Source organism: Epinephelus fuscoguttatus, linkage group LG1 (assembly GCF_011397635.1).
Source record: "Epinephelus fuscoguttatus linkage group LG1, E.fuscoguttatus.final_Chr_v1".
Classification (NCBI taxonomy): Eukaryota; Metazoa; Chordata; class Actinopteri; order Perciformes; family Serranidae; genus Epinephelus; species Epinephelus fuscoguttatus.
This window is the reverse complement of record NC_064752.1, coordinates 11308260-11334063: the sequence shown is the minus strand read 5'-3', so window position 1 is coordinate 11334063 and position 25804 is coordinate 11308260. Positions and strand designations below refer to the sequence as shown.

Sequence of the window (25804 nt, the reverse complement as noted above, 5' to 3'; positions counted from 1 at the left end):
ATCCATCTGGACCATCCAGGGTTGCACGGCACTCATCAGTGAACAAGACTGTTTGAAAATTAGTCTTCATGTATTTCTGGGCCCACTGCAGCCGTTTCTGCTTGTGAGCATTGGTTAGGGGTGGCCGAATAGAAGGTTTATGCATAACTGCAAGCCTCTGGAGGATCCTACACCTTGATGTTCGCGGGACTCCAGAGGCACCAGCAGCTTCAAATACCTGTTTGCTGCTTTGTAATGGCATTTTAGCAGCTGCTCTCTTAATCCGATGTATTTGTCTGGCAGAAACCTTCCTCATTGTGCCTTTATCTGCACGAACCCGTGTGTGCTCTGAATCAGCCACAAATCTCTTAATAGTACGATGATCACGCTTAAGTTTTCGTGAAATATCTAAGGTTTTCATACCTCGTCCAAGGCATTCAACTATTTCACGCTTTTCAGCAGCAGAGAGATCCTTTTTCTTTCCCATATTGCTTGAAAATGGTGGTCTGCTTAATAATGTGGAACATCCTTCTTCAGTAGTTTTTCCTTTAATTGGGCTCACCTGGCCAACTAATTATCACAGGTGTCTGAGATTGATTTCAGTGATCCAAAGAGCCCTGAGACACAATACCATCCATGAGTTTAATTGAAAAACAAAAAAAATAATCTTTATGACACTTAAATACAATTTGCATAATAATTTGGAACGCGGTGTACTCGAAGCCCACGCAACATGTTGGGGCAAATGGTCCCTTCCCTTCCCTCCTATCCCGCTACTTCCTGTTCACATGCTCAAAGCCCACAAAAAATGGTCCCTTCCCTGCCTCCTTTTCCGCTACTTCCTGTTAACATACTCGAAGCCCACGCAACATGGTGGGGCAAATGGTCCCTTCCCTACCTCCTATCCCGCTACTTCCTGTTCACATGCTCAAAGCCCACCAAAAATGGTCCCTTCCCTGCCTCCTTTTCCGCTACTTCCTGTTAACATACTCGAAGCCCACGCAACATGGTGGGGCAAATGGTCCCTTCCCTACCTCCTATCCCGCTACTTCCTGTTCACATGCTCAAAGCCCACCAAAAATGGTCCCTTCCCTGCCTCCTTTTCCGCTACTTCCTGTTACCATACTCGAAGCCCACCCAGCGTGGTGGGGCAAATGGTCCCTTCCCTACCTCCTATCTCACAACTTCTTGTACCCATGCTCCAAGCCCACCCATCTTTGAATTAGGCTTTCATTTGACAGAGACAGACAGACAGACAGACAGGCATATAACACCTGGCAAAATATTCAAAGCAGGTTCTGCGGTAGTCACCGCTGCAATTGGTGACACCTGGACCACATTTTACCATGATGGCACGCACACAGATTCACGAGGTGAAACAATACCAGGCAAAAAAAAAACCAACAACAACGACATATATTTGTGTTACGGAGGAAAATAAACAGTGTTAGTGTGAGGGGAATTTATCTGTAGTATATTTATTGTCAGAAGGTAACTCCTCTGGGAACAGTCTAAAAGTTGTGAATACGAAAAGTGCTATACTGTCATATTTACTGCACATATTTACTGTATTACATGCAGTAACATTATGGCAATGGTTATGTTTGGACAAACAAATCAGGATGAGATCCACTGTGCTGCAGTTTATTTGTCTACAGTGTTAATTAAAAGCAATCTATATGAATGATGAGACTCCTCAAGCTAAAGGTTAAGGTCAGTTTTAACTACTGTGCACACAGTCCCAGCTACTGTACAATAACTGTGTGTAACAACATCATTTGCAGAGGTGTAAGGTTGGAATACTAAGTAGGGAGATTTCGTTTCTCAGTTTCTTTATTCCAATCATGCTTTTGTTTCAAGTCTTTTGCTGATGAAGATTAATTTGCAGAGCATGGCGCTCTATCAACCCCAGTGACACAAAGGGCAAAGATATAGACTAATTAAATACACCAGTGCAATTGATATTTCCCATGGATCAATGCGAGTGTGGGATCTGTTAATTAAATCCGTGATAATGTTTACTCATCATAAACATTTCCCATGTTTGAGCACAGCGAGATAGGGAGATAATCTTTGCTGTCTGACAGATTAATTTTAGGGCTGAGGGAAAATCCCTCCAGCACATACAGAGTGAATGCCTTTTTCGTGAGGCGGAGCGTTCGGTTGAATGTTTATATTAAAAGTGTTATCAAAGAGAATCTTTCCAGCTTCCTTATTGAGCAGGCGTACTTTAACAGCACAAAACAAAGAGATAACAGTTCCACGTGAGGTATGGCTAATGTAATTTGAACAGATGCAAAGAAATCAGCCACCGCAGCAGCCAAGCAATCTGAATCCTTGGGACTAATGAAAGCAAAGCCCTTGCAGTTGCTCCCAAAGCCCATGCAGCAGGGCGGATTTTGCATTCTCCCCCCCCTTCGCTTGTCCCCTGTGCGGTATACATCGGCATGGCACAGGTTATCACACAGTGGATTAAGAAGGCGTGTCAGAGTGTGTGCAAGAACCTCCGAGCTACACTCCACTCATCTATTGATCTGCGTGCAAGGGGAAAAAGCGAGAGACCGGCACACTTAGCAGTGTAACCACAGGCAGCAGCCTCCTGCCTGCCCTCTGTTCCCTGCAGTGGGACTGATTGCTTGTCTCAATCATCCTTTCACCCCCTCCTCCGACTCTACACATAGACACACACACACGCATAAACACTTACGCCCACACGACCTCAACAGCTCCTCTCTTTGCCCACATTCATTCCTCTGCTTCTGTCTCCAACATCTCGGCAGCAATCTCTCATGATTTGACGGCCTCTTGTTCTTCTTGTGAGGGCCATCAAAGTCTGCAGCCTTAACCCTGTCTGAAAGGGCTGGGACTGCATGGTAGGAAGCAATTAATTCTGCAGTGAGAAAACCCATTAATTAGGAAATGCTTCTGGCTATTTCACGAAGACCCTTCAGAAACAGTAGGGCCACTCGGAGAGGCATAAAAGATGCAGTGGCACACCAGGTTATTAATGGACCCCGGGGCTTTTGGCGAAGCACCACCGTGGGGTAATTCTTGCTTTCTATTTCAAGGCCTCGTAACTACACCACATGCACTCACAAAGGGACAAATGCTGTTTACTGGGAATGTCTTTTACCAGGCTTGGCTGCCACATTATATCATGTAAAGCCTGGCCACCAGAGCTGCTTCAACATTTAACTACAAAGGAAGGAATCTCTGTCTGACTGTGTGTCCTTCACATATCTTGAGAACCGTTCATCCAACCTACTTCACACTTAGTGGGTGTATTGCAGGGGACCCAAGGACATGGGGTGTCAAATTTGGTGCCATTTAGACACGCAAAACATTCAACATTAATACATTTTGAATAAACAAGCAAACAGCACTCTATGGGTCTGTGAAGCAGGGGCGTTTTCAGGGCTCTGCAGAGTCATACACATGTTGCAAAGTGTTTTTCATCAGTGTTTACGGCCATAAGGAGCCACAGCTTGGGTGTTTTTTTTGGACATGCTAACTTATAACACTAATAACGTTACCGTCGGCAAAATACCTCAGCTAATTAAATCCATGTTCTACTTCATATCGTGGTGGTTATGTCAAAGCAAGCAACTAATAATCGTATTTGGAAATTAATCACTTTGGTAAGCGTGTTTCACCAGTGTTTCTGACTGCGAGTAGCTGCCATTTGAGTGGCTTTTTTTGAAGTGGCAGATTTGATGATTTGTGGACCCCCAGCAAACGCCTTCTCGCTTCACTTTTCACCCTTTCTCTAACTGGGAATATTGGTATTGGCAGTGGTAAAAGAAGTACTCAAAACTGTTTTTCCTTAAGAAAAACTTCTAATCATTAAAAGTAAACTATTAATGCCACACAGTAAAAGTAATGCATTTAAATTTTTACGTAAAGTAAGAGGCTTACTTTTGTAATGGTGGAGCTTTCACCTCTGATATCATGTTGCAGAGTCTAATGAATAATAATGCAATTGTTATATTTGCCAGTAAAATCTGAATCTGCCATGCAACTAGCAACATGTCTCCGTCAGGTAAATATGGCACTTAAATCAATGAATGACTGAATTAATTTTATTTATAAATTTTATAAAGAATAAATAAATTAATCAATCAATAAATTAATCAAATAAAAAGAATACATATTAAGAATATCAAAACAGACTGCTGCTAGTTATAGACTACATTAAAAAGATATGTTTTAAGCAATCTTTTAAAACTGTCCACTGAGACAACAAGTCTAATATTAAAAGGCAGGGAGTTCCATATTTTTGGGGTGTAAGTAAAATGAGCAGCTGTGGAGGATCTCAGGGTTCGTGGAGGGACATAAGGTGATAGGGAATAATAATTATAATATAATAATAATAGTCAAGATGACTGGAAACAAAAGCATGAACAAGCCTCTCAGCATGCCTTTGGCTCAGCGGAGGTCGTACCTTAGCTATATTGCATAAATGATAAAATGCCGCTTTTGTTAATGGATTATAATGAGCTTTAAAACTGAGGTCAGAATCTAAAATAACACAGAGGTTTCCACTTGAGGTTGTGTCTGAGAGGAAAAATGTTTTCCTCTTAAGCAGCAGTTGAAGTACACAGTAAGTAAATAGTATTTCTATTGAGCTGCATAGTCTTCTATGGTTTGGGGGGTGTTTTATGTTATTCTTGGGGTATTATGAGCCAGAACAGCAACATGATTTAATAATTTTCATATGTAAAAATAACAATAAATCTATAACTATAAGGGTCCCATTTGTATTGCTCAAGAACCAAAGAAGTGCAGTGTTTAGTGTGTAGTAGTTTGTATGAAAGGTTCTCAAAAAAACACACTGTAGGCAGCAGAACCACAGGCCAAGCAACCGGCCCCCGCTCTGAAGAGGCATATTTTAAATGGGCACTGCACCAGTCCTGCTAAAGTACAACTATCTCCAGTTAAACCTTTTTAAAAACTACTACTATCCACGGGCTGCAAAATTTTATGGAAATGCTCAAGGTCCACAAGGGTTCAGAGAAAACCTCATAGCATTAACAAGGCATTGTTAATGGGCAATACAGTGATAGGACTTTAATACAGCATGCAGGAATCTCACTAAAAGCCGCTGATATCCACACATGTGGCACTGGGAAGGCTATGAAGTGCAGCAGTGGGATATCGCTGTGTTTCCTCTAAATGGAGGTAACAGGATAAACACTGGTGTGAAGATGTGTCTGGGAAAATGAGTTTCGTGATGTCTAATCACTCACTAAATCATGCATGGGAACATTAGCTATTTGTGGTGTCCACCATTCAGGGACATTTCGGAGCACAGCACCCATTTCAAACTAAACAAGACCACGGTTCGGTGCGTTTGATATGCCGATTCAACTGTAGGTCTCCCTTGAGCATAGGGCAGGCCTGCCTCCGCCTGCAATGACGAGGAAGCCTCGATGACAGTACACCATCCGTGAAATTAAATCAACAACTCACTTATTGTAATTACATTTGGTTAAATGGGAAGGCAAAGTGTGGGTGTAATACAATTAACATGTAATTGTCATCCTGACCAGGTTGGTGCTGATCTATTTCCCCAAGGGATTCAATGAAATCCATCACCCCGCCCTCGTCTCTACCATTTGTTGTTATATGAATGATTCTATGAGTGCCAGCTGGTCACAGACAAGGCTGCCATGTATGTGTGATCATCAGTAAGTATTATGTGTGATAGACATGCTGCAGCTAATAACCTGTTTTGAAATCACAATTGACTTGTTCACATTTTCTGATATCAAGATCAAGATCAAGATGAACATGAGAAACCCAAAGAGATAAATAAATAAATAACATTATATGCTAAAAATACCTCTATAAAAATGTAAATCAGCAAATCATAATAATCCAACGCCAGCTCTGGCTTTATCTGCCATTATTTAAAAGCTTTATAGACAAAGGTATGAATGAATTTTTAAATCTGTTCAGTCTGCAGTGAGGCACGGTGAATTTACTTCCAGAGGGCAGCAGCTCGTACATGAGAGGAGTCATTGATGATCTTATTGGCAATGATATGTTCATGTCACTGTATTTATTTAATTCACAATGAAATATTTTCAAATACCTCATTTAAAATGTGTGGGCAATTAAAAACACAAGGTTCTAGTATAACATTAAAAAGATAAGGCACATACACACCTGAAGACCTGCAGATGTGTGTGTGTGTGTAGGTGGACATCTTTAACTATTTTAAGCTGCACTGTGTGTTAGTTAATGTATTGTGTATGCACTGATGTTTTTACATGAATTAAGTTCCTTACAGATAAAAAGTAGTTTTGATTTTATCTGATTTGATTCAGCTCCAAACCTTTGAAATTTTCTGCAGCAGATAGTGGGTAACATGCAGTTTTCTCAAGGTGACAGTTCACCCCAAAATCAAAAATACATATTTGTCCTTTTACCTGTAGTGCTATTTATCAGTCTGTGAGGTGCTGAGTGTTGGCGATATCTGATATAGAGATGTCTGCCCTCTGTTCTGTATAATGAAACAAGATGGCACTCAGCTTGTGGTGCTCAAAGCACCAAAAAAAAAAAAAAACATTTGAAAAACTCAACAGACATGTCTTTCCAGAGATAATGACCCACTTACTCATGATAATCAACAGACCTTGTTGTGAGGAGTTTTCTTTTTTCTTTCTACCACACTACACCTACCGACTGTATTACCGCACAGAAGGAAGCGTGCATCTACTCAAAGTATAACCAAATATACACCAAACATCATGAAAAACCTTTGACTTTACATATCGTGACATTCACCATCATTCCTGTGTATGGGGTCACTCACTCCAACGCATGCTCAGACAAGCTTACTCCACCCTATAAAGGATAAGGAGCTATGAAAATAGATAAATGAGCTTTGTACAGGCAGGTTAGTCATTTTATAAGTTACAGGAAAATGTTCTGCCACTCGTTCCGAGTAAACAAGCTGCTATCTTTGTGTTTATGGCCTCCACGCTCTTATTAGCTAATTATGATCAACATTTCCATTAACCTTAGTTTGCAAAGCTACATGAGAGAGAGCACTGACAATGTGTGGGCTGCCGCCTGTGAATATGCATATAAATTCTTGCGAGAAAAAGGGTAAATGTGAAAGGGCCTTGAGAAGAGCCTTGGAAAAAAAAACAGGACAAAGTTTAAAGTTGTTCTATTTGCTTGCCTTACAATCAGTGTTATCTCTCTCCATGTGTGTTTGTGATTGGTTAAGACTGCAGGCAGTGTCTGAATTTAAGGGGGCTGGTAGATGAAAAAATCCAAAACAATAAAATGCCTTTTTTCGTCACATACATACATTTGTGTCAGTACTTGTCATTGAGTTAATCAGGTATTATGTTGAACACTCAAGTCATGACCACAGTCTCAGCATGTCACTAAGTTCCCTCTGGTATCCAGTGATGTTGTGTATATGTCTGGGGCTTTTATTGTGAAAGGTAAGAACGGAAAAAGTGAAGCAAATGCCCTGCTGCTGAAAAACAGGGAGGCAATAGACCCCTTTAGGGCCAAAGTCACAATGATGTCAGTTTGTTAGCTGGGGGCAAAACCCGACTCACCACCACAGGGCTGTAGGCTACATAGGAGTCTTAAAATGTCGTCTTGTTGTGTTATTGGAAGCCAGAATACAAGGAGTCATGGCTCAAAGCTTAAATTTGAACACATACCAGTCGCCACTGCCCATCAATAAAAACAAAGACAACTAAGGTTAAATGCAATAAGACAAAAGAACTGGATGGAGGCGATCATCAAAAATGCTAACATATGTAGCGCACACTTTATATCAGGTTAGGGAGAAAGTATTTCCTGTTGTAGGGATGAATAACGTTATGTGTATTAAGGGTTATCATGTCCACCTCATCATCATCAGAAATTGGGGAAGCATTAAGAGGAATAATGGATTTCTCCTTAAAGCTAACTTTTTAGCACAGTAGATAACAATAGCTTCGATAGTGAAACAAATTGGAGGAAACTGTTCAAGTGTCATCCTTTCTTGTAAGACTGGTAAAGTAATCAACCACAAAGCTGGCCATCCTGTCAAATCATCCATCCGCTGAATGAGAGTATGCGGGTCGGCCAGTCTGGTCCCGTTGGTCAGTGTTTACTTATTCAAGTGACACTCACGGTCCCTCAGAGTGAGTGACCTGAAATGATGTGTTCGTATATTCAGTCTGACACCCTACAATAAAATGGGAGTCCTCTCCGCCGAAAATATGGAGCATTGTATTTTTCAATATACGTAACGCTCTGCCACTCTGAGAGCGTGGTGCTCTGGATAACCAAACAGTACATTCCAAGAGCGTTACAAATTTCATTTGCACTCGGCACTCAGAATGAGTATTTTTGAATGCATCACTCATATTGTCTTCCTCCACTGTCTAAAACAAGCTAACAGAACCTGCTAGCTAGGGCTAGCTAATGTCTGGAGAATTGTTTTACCTCCAGCTAAGCCTCGCCCACCAAATAACGTGATACTGTTTGCTAACAGTAAAAGGGTCTATAAACAGTTTGCCGTTTTAGTTAAACTACAGAGCCTCCATGTAATATTTTGTCACCTTTGTAAGTGTGGGCATGATGGTAGCTAGCAGTAGACCTGTGGCAAGTGATAGCTTTGCAGATCAGCTGGTGTTCCTTATGGTAAACAGTGCCACAAAACTAGGGGCATTCGAGACGCTCAGTTCGCAGCACTGCTTAGACGTGTGCACGTGTTTGTGTGTGACAGCAAAGAGGCAGATTAGGAGAAGCAGTGCACTGCACCCCAAAATGACACCAAAACGCAATAGACACTCTCAGCATTGTTTTTTATTACATGACTATTTTGGTACAAACATTTACCTGCCTGTATGGCGGACAGTCTTCCGAAATTCACTTGCTAATTGAATATCTACCTACATTTGGTGCTTGGTAGGTGTTAATTTCAGACACTGACAGCAGGGATCTAAAACCTGAGGCGATATATGATAAAGCATATATGATATGAAAGTTTCGTCCATAGCTAGAGTGTGAAACAACAAAACCAGCATTTGTATGGCAGAGCAACTGTCTGGGAGTAAAGGAAACATCCTGAAATTGTTTAAAATACGTGCTGTCAATCAATTTAACTGGAGATGAGTGAATCAATATCTTAGTGAAATATTTCTTCAGGATGAAAGACAATCTCTATTCTGTGTCTTGAGTTTGATATATAGAAACAGTCTAATTGTTTGATGTCTTGACTGCAGCGGGAGTGTCTCTGTAATACATCCCCTCCTCTCTTTTTACTCCACTTACTTTAACTGCCACAATTCCTCTTATTTCTCTCTAATTCTTATTTTATTTCTTGTCCTTGCTCTGCTGTTTTATTCCTTGCACCTCAAACCTTGTTCTCCGTACACTTAGCTGCTTGTCATGTTGGTGATGGAGGAATCGAAGCTTATTTAACTGTTGTTCTCATGGTAACTTGCCCTGGGTAGCAGTGCTGGCTGGAAGCCTAAAACCTTACAACCTTAGATGTGTCAATTTTCTTTCATCAGTGGAGTGATCTGAAACTTTTCTAAGTCAAAGAAAGAACAAAAGATTTCATGTTTATCTTAACACACAGGAGTATAATGTCTGCGACAAACACTCGAGGCTACGAGGCAGTAGGATAGCAAATCAGACAAAGACAGATTGGTGCTGACAGTTGTACTATTATCCAGTCAATCAATATGAGAGTGAAAACAATGTGCAATATTTACATTTTGATAGCATATCCCCTGTCTTCAGGCTTTTCAGGTTGTATTTTCCAGGTGTAAGATCAATAAATGTTTATTTGGTGTTTTCTTCCGGAGTGAATGCTTAATAAATTCTAGTTTATTTAATTATTTTGAGCAAAAGGAGTTAGAATGATATACTTTCAATCCCCCTCAAGTCATTCTTAATAATAATGGTTTCTATCACCATTAATTCAGTATGAGGCTCCTCATCTGTATGACAGCTGATCTACAAAGGCAGTAACTACAATTTTAGTCATCAATAAGATACAAACTAAATTAAACTTTTTGATATCTATTTTATCCTGTGACAAAACATCCTGATAATGTTGTTCTGCTTTAGAGAAAACAGGGTGTAAAAATTGCAGTAACTACAAAATCCAACCAAAGTCCAAAGCAAATCTCAGTAAATGTAGTTGTTCCCTGCCCTTGGCAACAGAAGTAAATAATCACGTCCAGGCAACAAAAGTATGTGGTTACGTTTAGGCAACAAAAGTATATTTTTAGGCTTAGGTAACAAAAGTATGTGGTTAGGTTTAGTCAACAGAAGTATGGGATCAGGTTTAGGCAACAAAAGTACATGTTTAGGCTTAGGCAACAAAAGTATGTGGCAAGGTTTAGGCAACAAAAGTACATGGTTAGGTTTAGGCAACAAAAGTACGTGGTTAGGTTTCGGCAACAAAAGTACGTGGTTAGGTTTAGGCAACAAAAGTACGTGGTTAGGCTTAGGCAACAAAAGTACGTGGTTAGGTTTAGGCAACAAAAGTACATGGTTAGGCTTAGGCAACAAAAGTACGTGGTTAGGTTTAGGCAACAAAAGTACATGGTTAGGTTTCGGCAACAAAAGTACATGGTTAGGTTTTGGCAACAAAAGTACGTGGTTAGGTTTAGGCAACAAAAGTACATGGTTAGGTTTAGGCAACAAAAGTACGTGGTTAAGTTTCGGCAACAAAAGTACATGTTTAGGCTTAGGCAACAAAAATATGTGGCAAGATTTAGGCAACAAAAGTACATGATTAGGTTTAGGCAACAAAAGTATGTGGTTAGGCTTAGGCAATAGAAGTATATCTTTAGGCTTAGGTAACAAAAGTACATGGTTAGATTAAAGCAGTAAAAGTATGTAGTAAGGTTTAGAAAAAACATTTTGGCTTAAAATACATATATGTGTATCACTTACATAATGTAATGTCACATAACATAACATATGTCACTAGCATAGTTAGCTACACATACAAACACACCACGTTATTAAAATACCTCAAATGACTTTTTGTTTCACACGGGAAACTTACAGTGCTCTCCCAGATGAATGTCCTGAGCTTGTTAGACCCATTCACCTCAACTCCCATCCGCCCTATGTGGACTTTCTTGCTCTCTATACTCCAGCAGTTGCTTGGAGTGCCAAAAATGCTGTCACCCAGTGCCTCTCATGTTGCCACTAAAGGCTGCTGGTGCATCAGTAGGATCCCTAACCAAGCGTTGGTATCTGACGAGGTGGGAGTAAGAACAAATTGACCTATACAGGTGTGTAATATAATACAAAGGCAGAATACAGTTACTGAAATTTTAGTGCATTTTGGGGTCACAGGTCAAATCACTGATTATGGTTTTCAGCATAAAAATTGTTTTATGAATCCATATTTAATAAGCATATTACCACTTCTCTTACTATAACACATTTGACTGGACAGTCAAAAGCTTTGAAGCCATTTTTCTCAGTTGCAGAGTTAGCACAGTTTCTGCGGTTAGCCTTTGCAGGACAGTATGGATATCTTGCATGATTTGGTCTTGAATATCACCCACATTCACACAGCAGCTATAGGGGGAGGAGAGCTGCATGCTCTAACTATGCGACTGTCTTCATCAGTACGCCTGCTGTGTTGCTGATAAAGGTGTGAGCAACAAGGAAAGGCTGGGAATGCTGCGCTTCGCTGCAGCCACAGCATCCTCTGTGCTCAGCCTGATGTTTTTGATGCCACTCTGACACAAACCATATACTGCAAACTCTAGTGGAGAATCTACAGATGTAGTGTATGCTTCATGCCTATGCTTCATGCACCTCTATACACCCACTGTGAAAGGAAGGCCAGTAGAATGGGGAGAGAATCCAGTGTTGTGTGTGTTTCTTATTGTAATGTGCAAGGATGGAGAACCTCAAGATGCAGGGGATGCAGGAGAGGCACAAAACACTCTTGGTTTCTCTTGACCTTCACTGAGCCCAAGGGTCTTTGATCCTCCCTATAACCGTACTCATCTGAGCAAGACATCTAATTGTGTCCTTTGACCACCTCCTCCAACTTCCTCTGAAACCTTGAATCTGAAAACCTTGCTGACGCTCACAGCAATGGCCTCTGGGATCTGAGAGACCACAACAAGATGACTGGGGCTACACTCAGGCGCAGTGTTGAGAGACATACTGCATGCACAACAAACACAGAATAAAGTGTGTGTGACAAGGAAGAGCGCTCAAGGCGACGCAGAGAGTAGGGAAGGATTGGGTTGTGAGTGGGTTGAATATGCGTGCCATCATGGCCAAATAAGCAGATTAATGTCCTCGGTAGTCCCGTCTCTCTATTTGCCACTGGATGACAGCACGCATTGATGAAGCCCAGAGAGGAGGACCTCCAATACTACAGCGTGGTCAGACTGCAGGCTCGGGCCTGGGCAGAGCAAAGCATGGAGTGGAGGAAAGAGGTTAGGAAGATAAAAAAAAGAACTGTGCTGCTCCCTGCTGGGCAGGGCCTGGCCATTCTTTTCCTCCATCAATGTTGACCACTGCTGAGTCTCCACAACCAGTGAGATATCCAAAATTTGAAAGAAGGAGACTAAACCTTATAAATGATTGGTTGTACAGAATTTAAAAGGAATTCTAAAGCTTTTTCAAGACCTAGTAAATGACTCAAGTCCTCATGTGGCAACACTGTCCTTCCTGAACGATGAGTAATGTTTGTTTTCACAATAGATGGATGGTATTTTAGAAGAGAGGTTATTAATTTAAGGTTGTTTAAAAAGTTTGCCTCTTTCCTCAGCACATAAACTTCAGATGACCCAGTTGAGAGTCTCGTTTTTTCTGTGATTATATAAGTCGTAACACCAGTTGTGCACTTAGCCAATAGAGAGTGAGGCAAACACTGATGATGTGTCTGAGCCCCTGACTTAAAACATTGTTATTACATTTCATTGCATTACATCATCCTGTTTAAATAGAAATGGCATAGTAATCCTTTCTCTGTATGCGTGCCTCTGTGTGTGTGTGTGTGTGTGTGTGTGTGTGTGTGTGTGTCTGTCTGTCTGTCTGTCTGTGTGTGTGTGTGTACTTACGTTGAGCAATCTTGGCCAAGTGCAGACGGTTGACCCAGGAGATCTTACTAAGGGGGCTGGGAGTGTTGAGGACCACCATGAAACTGACAGGACGCCCTGACCTGGAAGAGAGCAGACAAGTGCACACAAACACACAGATGTACTGATTCTGATTTTTTAACATGTTGTCTTGAAGTCTTCACCAAACAGCACAGAATATAAACATCATTGCTGGTTTAGTTGGTTGTTGGTTTTTCCCTTTCATCATTTGATATCTGGTCAGCTAGTTTCTGTTGTTGAGGCCCTGGAGTGAACCTGGTATTTACTAGGATTTGACACCAGCATAGAGGAGCTGCAACTGCATTTCATTGTGAAATTCTGTATTGTGTAATGATGGTAAAGTTGAACCTTGAACCAAAATGCATTCCCTTTGCCACAAAAACAATGTGCATGCGTGTGTTTTTGCAACCCTGTCTCCAAGAAATGTTTTTATTTATTACCTAACGTTCCCCTCCAGGCACACTTAAAATGTGTAAAAATGCTCTGTTATGATTCGTATTTCGTTCAACAAGTTTTCCCCACAAAATAAAACATTGTAAGGGGGCCAGGAGTAGATCTACTGTTTCTTCCTCATTGAGAGAATACCGCTTTCAGGTTTCACATTACTGTTTCTCTTGAGTTGGTAGAAAACAAAGTGTGGAAATAGACACAGTCGATGTCCAGTCATAGTTGGGGGGCGAGATTAGCAAGGGGGAAAACAGTCCTTTCTCCCAGCCAGAAACACTGTAAAAGCGTGGTTGTTAATGTCAACAAGGAGTCATATCTAGCATAGAGTCACCGCTGTTGCTTGAAGAATCTGATTTTTGTCCATATAAAAGCCTGGACGAATGAGCCAACTAAATAAGTGTCATTCCCAGATATCCTCTATCTGGTTGAATTGCCTGGAAAGAGCCACTATTACATTCACTATAGCTATGATTAATTAAACTTACCAATATACCCTACTGCCATTAGCCTAACGTTATACTGCAACGTTATCAAACAGGAATTATACACAGTGGAACGGCTCATAATTTTTTTAACCAGTGGCTAACCAACCTCACACTGTTTGGATGAAGGGAAATGAACGTTAGATCCTTTGTGTTTAACCAAAAACAGCCCCAAAATTGCCATCGCCAATTTAACCAGACTCCAGTTGAATAAACAGTAATTTAAGAGTGTACAGAGGCAGCATATTATCACCTCTAACTGGATGAATTAGGGTTTATTTAAACCAAACCAGAGTAGGTGATTGTTGAACAGTGAACCAAGATGTCTTTTCGAGTTTTACTTTGTTTGTGTCAACTTTAAAGAAAGTGTTGTTTAAAATGACAAAATGACTGTTTTTTTAAATGGAGTCTGGTTGGTTTAACGATAGCAATTATGGGGCGGTTTCTGGTTAAACAAAAAGGATATTAGTCTTTAACAAGAAATTCTGTCTCTGTGGGAATCAGTTCTATAATGTTGCCAGACACTTAGAGCATTTGAGTGGCAAAAACAAGCACTTTTAGTGAAATTTGAATATTGACGGCGCAAACACAACGCGAATGGTTAACGTTATATTGCAGCCTGTGTCACTGCTGCAGCCTCGCTCAATACTGGACCAGTTTTTTAAAAATGTTGTTCCCATTAGTCACCCAGACACAAAAACGTTTGGAAAATAGGGTCCAGGTTAAAAAAAATATAGTTTATTTGGCATGCAGAGAGCCACACAGCAACATTTTAGCATGATAGCTAATGCTTTGTTTTCCCCATTGTGAAAGAATGTGACATTTTGTGAGCGCTCCCAATAACACCAACTGTATCTACAGAGACTAATGCTAGGTGAAAGAGCAGTGCAATCAAGATGGCTAATGTTAGCATCGGAGAAAACATCAGAGAAATTCAGCTATACATGTAGCCTCAGTCGGACTCAAGTAAGGAGTTGGTTGAGCACTAAACTTGGCAACTAGCAGACGTATAAGAACATTAAGTGTAGTTAGCGTTGTTTATTTTGTTGTTAGCTTGTTAGCTAACCAGTTCACATACAAAAATTGCAAATTGTATCATGATGGCCGTCCATGCTTTCACTATGCTAATGCTAACTCTGCTCTCTGTACTAACAAGTCTGCTCTGCCCTGACGGTTTCAAGTTTCTTTGCTAGTATTGCGTCAAAATCTGTTCCCCCATAGATATGTGTTTCCCATATCAGACAATGGCTTTGGTATTAGTGACATACCTAAACTAGCTTGCTTGCTATACATTTGAATCTCAGATTTTTGGGAATACACAGAAAACGTGAAAAACAAAAAAAAACTCTAGTGGTCAACGTCAGACATTTCAGGGGACAAAAACATTACAAAAGAAACATTTACAGCGTCAAGCCGGACTTTTAGTGTTTTCTAATTATTTTGTGCTGACAAATGCAATGAATACAACTCTCATATTCACAGGAAATTGTTTTTTATAATTAATAAAGTGCTACATTTATCAGGGGGTTCAGGGTGGATGTATGTAGCAGTTATTACAGTAGTTTAACTGGATCAATTTTCAGTCTGAGCTGTTTCTTCCAGCTATTTATGAATGCTAAAATAATTGCTTACAGGTCATCTGTGCGGAAAACATTCTGTTTGAGAAAATATGGATAAAGAACAGTGCAAAACTTTTAAACAAATATAAATGTGCAGGTGGTTTAAAAAGGAGCTTGCACAGATGCTTAAGCCTCCATCCCCAAAACAAGACAGCAGGTCAAGCTCTGATTACAGAGCACAGCCTTAACGTAGCTGCAACATGTATTGGATTCTCTTTCCATGCTACCACAAGCTATAATGACCTCATGAAAACTAGAAATCAATACCCATGCAATCCCACAGACCTGGTAAGTTGTTTACTGGAAAAGCAAAGATTGAACTATTTGGCATTTTAACAAAAAAAAAACATCATCTGCAGTTACAAAACAGAATAAGCTTCCTAAGTAAAGTAAGCAAGAAATCACTTAAACACTAAATCTAACCCAACAGCAGATGAACTGACGCTGAACAAATGGACCTTGACGGTAGCCATGGAGGATCACAAGACTTTCCTATCATCTTTTACTTTATCCAGAAAATCAGGTTAAATTTACTAGGAGAGATCTGACATCACAAAAGGGCAGCAAAGTGTGAGATTTTGATATAAAATGGGCAAAAGCGCATTTTTGGCATAAACTGAGGATGAGCTTTATAAAAACAGAAAGCAGAACAATACAGTCAGAGAAACAGGGCACCAACAAGGAAAAGAAATTTTTCATTTCATGGGACTTTAAGTTTAATACGTCAAGATACTTTTTTTCTGTCAGAACAGCTGCTTGCCTGTTTGTAGTTTTACAGCAGTTCAGTCCAGTAAGCTGAGGCTTTATGATTTCAGCCTACGCGTCAACATTCAGGTCAGGTTGCGACGACCACACAGCCTGGTCACAGTAAATCGCTTCTAGGTGGGCTCCGACGCTCAAAATGCCACTAATGTGTGGGAGCTCCACTGGGATCAGGCATGAGCAGTACGAGCTCTGATCAGTGAGGGCTTTTTGGTGCCAATTCACGCTCAGACACAGGGGGAGAGCAGATCTTAGATGAATGTGTCTGTGAGTGCATGTGTGATAGAGACAGAACGAAGGAAAGAAATAGAGAGGCAGCAGTGGTGATGTGAGTGTATGTGTCAGGTTATATCATGAATACTTTAAAACATCATGATCAAAAAATTTAACACACACTCCTTTAGACTGGTCAGGTCTGTTGATTGCGACAATGCTTGCTAATGTAAGAAGCTATGAAACAATCTGTTTTTAACACAATATACTTTAGCATGTTAACATAAATTCCAAACACTCATATGTCCATACCATAGGCTGTCTATACAGATGGACAATGCTTCTCCACTTACTCGGACTGTACAAAAATGAAGCCCTGACATTTCTGGCCGCAGCCACTTTGGGCAGGTAACGTCATTTGGAACCAGAGTCTGCACAGTAGTGATATCTGCAATCTCTAGTTCCCGCCCATACACCCGCCGACCAGTCACAAGCAGTGCCGCCAATCTCAAGCACAAAGATCAGCACACACAGCTGTCAATCATAACATCGCACCCCTTTTTTATAGCTTCAAATGACTAATTAAAACCAAACTTACCAGAGTAAATAAACTTGAACACAGCAGTGTGGTAAGAACTACCTAAAATGACAAATATCTTTTATGGGAAAAAATTATTTGGCGTGGACTCTTTTAGTTTGGCCCATGTGTCCACTAACATGGCAGGAACAGGGTTTATGCCAGCCGGCAGGGGGAGATTGAGATGTTTTGGAGGAGCTGTCATTTCATTCATCTTCATTATCATCCCAGTCTCCGTCTCCATCTTTAATCGCCTTAAAAATACGAGGTCAGGCGCTGGGTTCTACCCTTGTGCCTCCTCCCTGCCAACACTCAAGGGCGCTAAGGCAGGTTGCATCTGAGGTTGCTAAGCGACCACAGCCAGCACTGTATCATGGACTGCTTGCCAGAAATCCAGGGATCTTCCAGGCGTTGTTTTGTAAATAGTGTTTTCAGCTTAAAATGTTATCTGTGTGACAGATGAACTTCAGAGGGCATAAGAAACAGAAGAAAGGAAAGATATCTACTGGCGGTGATTGGTGGCTCCTCATCACATGACATGCAGTGTGCGTTACCGCTTTTCAAAAGTTGAACTTTATATCAGGGCGCAGCTGCAGGCCCTAGAAAACTCTTGGGAACGTTTGTGTGCCACGACAGTGTCACTCTTACTTTTGAGCACGCCTACCATACATCTGCTTTTAAGACAATAAATTTGAAGCTGAAAAAGCGCGGCATGTATACGGGCACCAATTGGACATTCTTGACTCTGCTTTGTTTAGCGTATTACAGTTTGTTTTGCCTTTCCTAAAAAAAGTGATTGAAATCTCAATAAGCCTTTTACCTCGTTAAATAAAGGAAAAAAGGACATGAATACCAAACATACAAATCGACAGAGAAGAATGTATTATGCTGCAGGAGTGGTATGAAAGGCTTCTATGAACCTTTTTCGCCTTGAAACTGGGTCGGGGTTGGAATTCATTGTAAAAAACATGAATTCAAGCCCACTGCACCTGCCATTCTCTGCAAGGGAACAAGAAGCTACAAACTCTTCAGAGGCATTTTTTTAAACCTGCAGGGGGTGAGCGATTGATGTTCAAATCAGAGGTTTTTGGTGAAGCGTTCCTTTAACCTCCAAATGCACAAGACTCTGCTGAACCAAAAGACAAACTCACTGTCCATGACTTAATGAAGGTGTTCAAAAGTTTAACACATTAAAACATAATCATTTAACAAAGGTAAGGAGACAGATGTTTTGTGTTATGGTACTATACTGACTAATCTGTGCACATATTTCCACTGGGAATGCATAATTTTAAGTTTAACAGAGCTAAAATATGTCCTGTCTTCAGCTTTGATATAAATCATGTGAACATAGTTTGCTTAAGGCCTTGCAACATGTCAGATCACACATCTTGATGCTTGAATTTGCATTTTGCCTCCGTCCCTGTATGCTAATTTGAGTGATTTTGACAAGTGGTAAATATGTTACCGATGTCGACATTTACTCACAAGTGTGGTTGGAGGTGTGGTTCCCATGCAAACTTAAAGTAGGCAGAGATTATTTGCTCAAGTCACATTCAAAACACAAAACAGAAAAGTGACATTGTTTCGGAAAAGAACAAAAAAATTATTTTTTGCAGACAGGTGTGCAAAAATAACTAAAAAATTTCAGAAAGAAACTGGTACCAGTAGACTGTATTAAACTGAGTAAAATAAATTTTATTCTGATCTTTGTCTTTTGAACTGTTGAATCAGAAAAATGGATGTGTCCTAAATCCTAAATCCTAATGCTCAGATTTTTTTTGATAAAGAATTATTTGCCTTTAATGTGTGGGGAAACATTTTAAACTGATTATATTTCAAAACTCAGGTTTGTGTTATTAAGACACACATGTGGAAACAAGGGACTTCAGTCTCACTGGCTGTTGACTAGAGGACTGCAGACGCCTTTAAAGTTGCCAAAAGTTAACACTCTCAATGAGCCTTCCACAAGCCATCGGGTGTTGCGTCTCCTTTTATCCCCTCAGGTCTCTCTCTGCGAGCTGAAAGAGCTACAAATTGTATGTAGCTAGTACTGGGCTACAAAGCACAAAACAATGTGAGGTAAACAAATAAATGTCAGTCAAACAGTGTTTTATGGCCTGATCCTTCATGGCTGCCCAGACTTAAGCACTCAGGTGTCTGAGACGGATTTTGCTCATGTCTCGCTCCATTGTGCCGAGGGAACACTGGAACCCTGTGACGTAGCATGCTGTGAGCTAAACAAGTATTTTCCTACACAAAGACAGCACAAAGATGATTGTTCTTTTAATGTGTCAGTACAGGCCACTGTGTTGAAATCAGATTCTAAGCTGCTGATTTTTGTCACAAAGTTTCTCATCCCAGTTCTGTGACCACAAAAACTGCAATTGTGATGTTGTCTCCGTGATGCTTTTACCAGGTACGTCTTTTTCATTTGATCATTCAAGCCGCTGTCTTATTATCTGAGGCAGGGAACAACGAGGAAAGCTGTCCGACCTACCCAAAGAAAGTATGCTGGATATAACAGAGAATATAAAAATCATGCTATTAAACACAACGGGTATAACTTCATGAGACCAAGGTCACTGAGCCTGAATACTACAAAGGATTCCAAAAATGCAAATGACCAAGAGAGAACCGCAGGTATGTCTAATGAGAGTGATTTAAGAAAGTTTCACCAGCTAATAAAAAACACACCTTAAGTCAATACCAAAGTCAATACTGAAGTGGGCCTGAAATGCAAGGTCTCTCCCAGATAACAGGGTTTTCAAGTGGATTTTCTCTCTGTGGGCTCAACTGAGAGCCATGACTTACTGGAATTACCACCTCCTGGTTGTATGCCTCCACAAATCAGTCAAGATGCAGTTTACATCCATGTCTGTCCACACTCATATATAGCCATGACAGGAGACAATGCTTAGAATATGGATGTTGCTGCGAGGAAGCTACATATTCTGAAACATGGATGCTTTACACTCACATGCCCCCCAGCAGCAAGGAAGATCTATGCAATCAGCATCAAGATGGACACCCAAGATTAGTGTCACCAATTCAGTGTCTGACCAAATGTCTCCCCTTCTGTTCCTTACGGTGTTGAAGATATTATGTCAAGTGAAGCTGACCTTTCACCTTTTGGGTACAGAAAGTCATCACTTCACCATTTTATCCAATTAGACATTTGTGTGAAATATTGCCATAATTAGCCTTTAAACTCTTGAGTTATGGCCAAAAACATGTTTTGGGAGGTCAAAGTGACCTTTGACCGCCAAATTCTGATCAGCTCATCCTTGAGTCCAAGTGGATGTTTACACCTCGCGCTCGTCGCATTCTCGACGCATGGTCAGTGAGGTGGAGGCATAAAAACGCACCTACACTAGTTCATATGATACCTATCAAATGAATGCCCCATGAATGGCATCGTCACGCTTAACACAAAGTTAGGTACTTACGTAAAGTTACGAAGGTTTGGTTTAGGAAAAGAATCAAGGGGTTGACACGTTAGAGATGATGTTCTCTAAGCAGCACTTCCCTATTTTCCACGCTTCAGCAGCTTCCCAACAACCACCTTTCCTGGTTACACTTCCTTGTTATGGGTCACATGTCTCTTAACTAACCGATGGGAAGCTAGGAGGACTTAGACTGTGGTAAATGTGTGTGAAAATTAAGTGTTTAACGATGCTGCCGGAATATTTTAATGTGTAGATATGTAAATGTGTAAATAGTTAACTGTACAAACACTGCAAATGTATTTTTTAGCAAACTACTAGAACACAAGAATTTACTTAACTTGTTAACCTTAAATTAACATAAAATGATGTGCTAAACTAAACTTGATGACGTGACGACGCACCTTAAAATACCTCAAAGCTCCATTGGTGTCATATGGGACATGAACACCAGTCTCCTGGGTAAAGTCCTCTGTTTGTTTGACCCATCCACCACCCAAATCTGCGGACTTTCACGCTTTATACTGCTTCTGTCATTGCTGCCATCAGCGCATTTGTCACGTGATTGCAGCCTTTCCAATCACATGGGTTATTTATGAATTCGGGTGCATTACTTTTCATACATACATATGAACAGTGCATGAAAACAGTCCAGCTTCACACACATCTTCAGTTCTGCAAGAGGGAAGATCTACACAGTCAGACAAGCTTCAAGGTGAACACACAAGATTAGTGTCACTAGTTCAGTGTCTTACCAAATGTGTCTCGAGTTGAATAATGGTGTTTTTGTCAAACATTATGATATTACAGTGAAAGTGACCTCGGGGATATAAAATATTATGATTTTATTATTTTATCCTATTAGACATTTGTGTGATTTTTTTTTCATAATAAGCGAAGAGTTTTTGAGTTATGGCCAATAACATGTTTTGGAGGGTCACTGTGACCTTCAGTTCATTCTCGAACTTAAATGGATGTTTGTGTCTGAAAAAAATCTCTAAAGGTGTTCTTGAGACCAGGATGGATGTGATGTTACAGTGACCTTGAACATTCAACCACCAAATTCTAATCAGTCAGGAATTTTGTTTAAGGTATTACATGAACAAGAATGGGACAATGGATAGACGGACAGACGGACGGACAAAGCAGTATGCCTCTGGCCTCGGCCGCCACCGCGGAGGAGGCATAAAAACCAACACATGACAGTTAATAAACACAGGTGGACTTTACACATGCAAAGGGAGCGTTACAGGCCAGAAGCACACGAACTCATCTCCCCGCTGTAAATCCCCACCTAAACATTTAGCTTCCATGAGCAATTATTTAGTAAAATTTATGTCGGCTTGTTAGACCACTAGCCACGTCTGTGTTTAAATATTTCACTCTCCCTCCTGTCAAGTAAAATAAAATAATTTCTTAATGCTGAGCAGGCTAAAGCGAGACTGGCAGCATCGGCCCTGAGTTAGCAATGACTCAGCCAGTGTCTGTCCATTGACGGGGGCACTCTGTTGTCTGGATTGATCAGGCTTTATTGGAACTTCAAGTTAGCTGTCTGGCCAAGGATGAGACGTCTTTTTAAAGCATTAAGCAGCTTTCCAGAATAATGGCCCTGTTTCAGTCACCTGTACAGCTATTCTACAGTGATTCTGAGGCGATGAAAGAAAGAAGAAAGAAGTGCAAGAGAGTGCAAGAGAGTGCGTGAGAAGAAGGGGGTGGGGGGTGGGGGTCTCAGGCACACATAAGGAAGACAATTTCACATTCAGACATCATTAGAAGGTAATAGAGTGGAGAACAGAGCGCAGCCTGAAATTCTGCTTCTGTCATACCTGCTGCTGCCCGCTGCAAATTCATTTTCATTTCATAGACGAAGGAAGAAAAATGGTAGAGAGAGACACACACACACGTACAGAGAAAAAGACACAGAGAGAGATTGCAGTCAGGAACAGAATAAAGTAAGTAAGATCTCAAACTTCCTTGACATGTTGAAAAAGTGGAGCTTTCACAAAGAGGTGTAATTCATACCATTCGCTGCTTAAATATAGCAGAGGCAATTTGCCGAAGACAGAAGGGGAGACAGGGTGTGACGAGAATACAACTACTCACTTGGTTGGATTCCTCAGGCAACACTTCATGCCCACACGGCCTCAAACATGCTAAACTGAGCACAGTCTCCGATTCCTCCCTCCTGCCCGCTGATTGACAGCCGCAGTGCAGGTGTGGTGCACTGCCAGAATAGAGAACTAGACTCGGGCATGCTGGCAGAGGGGAGATGAGGAGAGCTGAGAGGTAAGGAGAGTCAAAAAGGGAGGGGAAAGGGAGGGGAGCGAGGGCAGCGCGGGGCGAGGGAGCGAAGCGAGGAGCCGGCCCAGCTGATTTATGGGAGCAGGTCAGTGCCGAAGCACACGTGTGACACTAATGCACAAGGACGGGACAGATGTAGGAGTGAGTGCTGAGTGGCAGCCTGTCATGCACCCATCCTTCAGTTCACCTCCACCCTCCAGAGAAACAAACAGTCAGAGGGAAAGTGTGCTCTGCAAATAGTGAGACAAGTTAAAGGAGACGGTTCAGCATCCCTGTGAGAGTTCACTGATCTAATTCTGGACGGACTTGACGATCAGCCACATACACATATTACAAGAGATAGACTTAAAGTGGGTTCAGACTGGATGTGATTTATAGAGGTGACAGGACTGTAAACAAGATTGTCGAGTGGATACAAACACAAACAGGATTTTCTGTCGGCAGTGCGAAATGAGCCTGAAAATAACAGAAACATCTGGAGTTTCTGGTAAGATTTGAGATGAGTCCATCATTGTATAAAGACAAACAAACACTTGCTGTGGCAGCTGATATCTGTGTGCAGTCAGTACACTGGCTGCTTGTGACGTGTGTGATTAAGGTGAAGTATAAATTAGCGCTTTTCTTCGCCTGCTGTCCCCTGCTACTTACCTGTGTCCTAGTATGTTTTGTAAATGAGTAACATCTGTACGTCTGCTGTTTTGTTTTTGTGTTTGTCAGCATGTCCATATTGTCTACATGTGTTTGCACTAATTGGTGAATATATGGGAAAAACTCTGAACACATTTCTAGACTGCCATACCCTGAGTAGTTGTCCTGTGACTATCCGCCCTCACCTTGACAACTAAATATGTGCTGCCATTGTGTGAGTCACTAACAGCACTTTGAACTGAACATGTATTCAGTCTGGTTTGACCCTTTAAAGCACTGATCACAAGTTAATACCTGGTTGTCACCTTCTGAGACACATGTCTCTGCTAAACCATAAAATTATATCAGACCTTGCATAGATATATAACAAACAAGGTTAAGTTTAAATTAAATTTAAGTGCCTGGTTGAGCGTTTATATGTAAGATGGCTACCAGAAAGTGGTGACCAAGCAGCAACCTCCAAGGCTAAAAAATAAAGCCAATGCGTAAGTGCCGAAAGCTGCAGTTCCTCAAATGGCCACTTGAGGGTGGCTCTAGTCTCTTTAGCTAATTTTCCCCTTCAAGACCACTGTACAGGGATGAATTTGACAAGACTCATTCATTCTTTCATTTTCCGAAATCGCTCATCCTATTAGGGGTTGTAGGTGGGCTGAAGTCTATCCCAGCTGACACTGGGCAAGAGGGGGGGTACACTCTTGACAGGTCGCCAGACAATCACAGGGCTGACACATAGAGACAGACAATCATTCATGCTCATATTCACACCTACGGGCATTTTAGAGTCACCAATTAACCTAACTTGCATGTCTTCGGATTGTGGAAAGTAGCCGGAGTAGCAGGAGAAAACCCACGCTACAGTGAGAACACACAAACTCCGCAGAGAAGAGCTCCCCCATCCCGGGTTCGAACCAGGAATCCTCTTGCTGTGAGGTGACGATGTCACTGCACCAGCACATCCCCTTTTACATAACTCACCACTTTAAATTTTATTGAGGCTTAAAGTAATGCATAATTAAGGGCGTGGCTGCTTTGAGTAACAAGTAGTGTCATCTGTTGCCAAGTTGCTATCACTGCGGCAACATTGGTTAAGTAACAAGTGTGATGTAACCCCAGATCCACAGAGCACAGGCACAGTCATAGCTGTAGCTATTTCAGTGTGATTTTTTGTTTATTAAAGTTACACGTCACATCTTGGTTGCCTTAAAAAAAAAGTCTTATTTAGCATTTGGTTGTACTAAAGGGCCCTCTAAGGAGTCAGATATTCAATTTTTCCAGTAAATACATTTTGTTTTAATGGTGTTAAACCTGTTTTTGGTTAACAAAAGCATAATGTTAGCATCATCACAGTTAACTAAGCGGTAAATGAACCATGCTAACTAAGCTAGCAGCTAGCGCTAGTATCATCTCCACCCTCTCGTTCACATATGGTAAATTCTGGCTCATAAAATCCAAGATGGCGACTGCCGAAATGTCAAACTCAACACTTCAAAACAGGAGTCCACAAACGTGATTCCATACAGTCCATGGTGGTGACCTGATGTTACTGTAGAAATGAAATGTGAGTGCAGCAATTCACATTAATCCTGTCCAGCTATCTTTGCAATTGAGTACAAAAGTGATAGCTGAGAGGGCTAGAATTCACCCCCAAAAATCGACTTGGGGTTATAATGAACCCTTAGTGGATATAGAGTATATAAAAGCATTCACTGCTTCAGCTTTATTCATTTAGACAGCTTTGTATGGCATCAAATAACTGCATTACAGCAGCATAAAAATTCAGGTTTGACTCTCGTTAGCAGTTTGTTAAAGGGGTCATGTATAGTGGGAATAAGCTGGTAAAAAGCCTATATTAAAATGAATCTTGGACAAACAGTTTGTGAAGATCAGATAAAGGGCCTGTCCCAATACTCACACTTCCCCTAGAAATACCCACTTGCACTTGGTCGTGCATGTTCACGTTTAGGCTAGCGGTGTCCCAAACAGAATAGAGGTCGTGGAAGTGGTTTCCAACACTTAAAATCCACCCTAGACCCCAAGGGAGCCCCGACCCACACTTACAATGAAGTGGAAGATGTGGTCAACAACTTTGGCAAGTTTTGGAAAACAATTTTTTACTGTATGATCGGAATGTAGGCTATACAAACAACAGATGGTTGGACTAGCGTAAACTCATCAGCAACTCGGTTGAACACAGCGTCAAAATATTTAAACAAATCGA

General features: G+C 41.1%; 1 protein-coding gene across 3 annotated transcripts in view; it reads right to left on the bottom strand.

The window, feature by feature from the left end:
- The window catches only part of arhgef10la (Rho guanine nucleotide exchange factor (GEF) 10-like a), a 169075-nt gene that overhangs the window by 72906 nt on the left and 70365 nt on the right, over positions 1–25804 (bottom strand). For all 3 annotated transcript variants that reach the window (XM_049572451.1, XM_049572466.1, XM_049572460.1), the window contains one exon: positions 13053–13153. In XM_049572451.1, coding sequence (XP_049428408.1) covers positions 13053–13153 — 101 coding nt within the window. The remainder of the gene's footprint in view (positions 1–13052; positions 13154–25804) is intronic.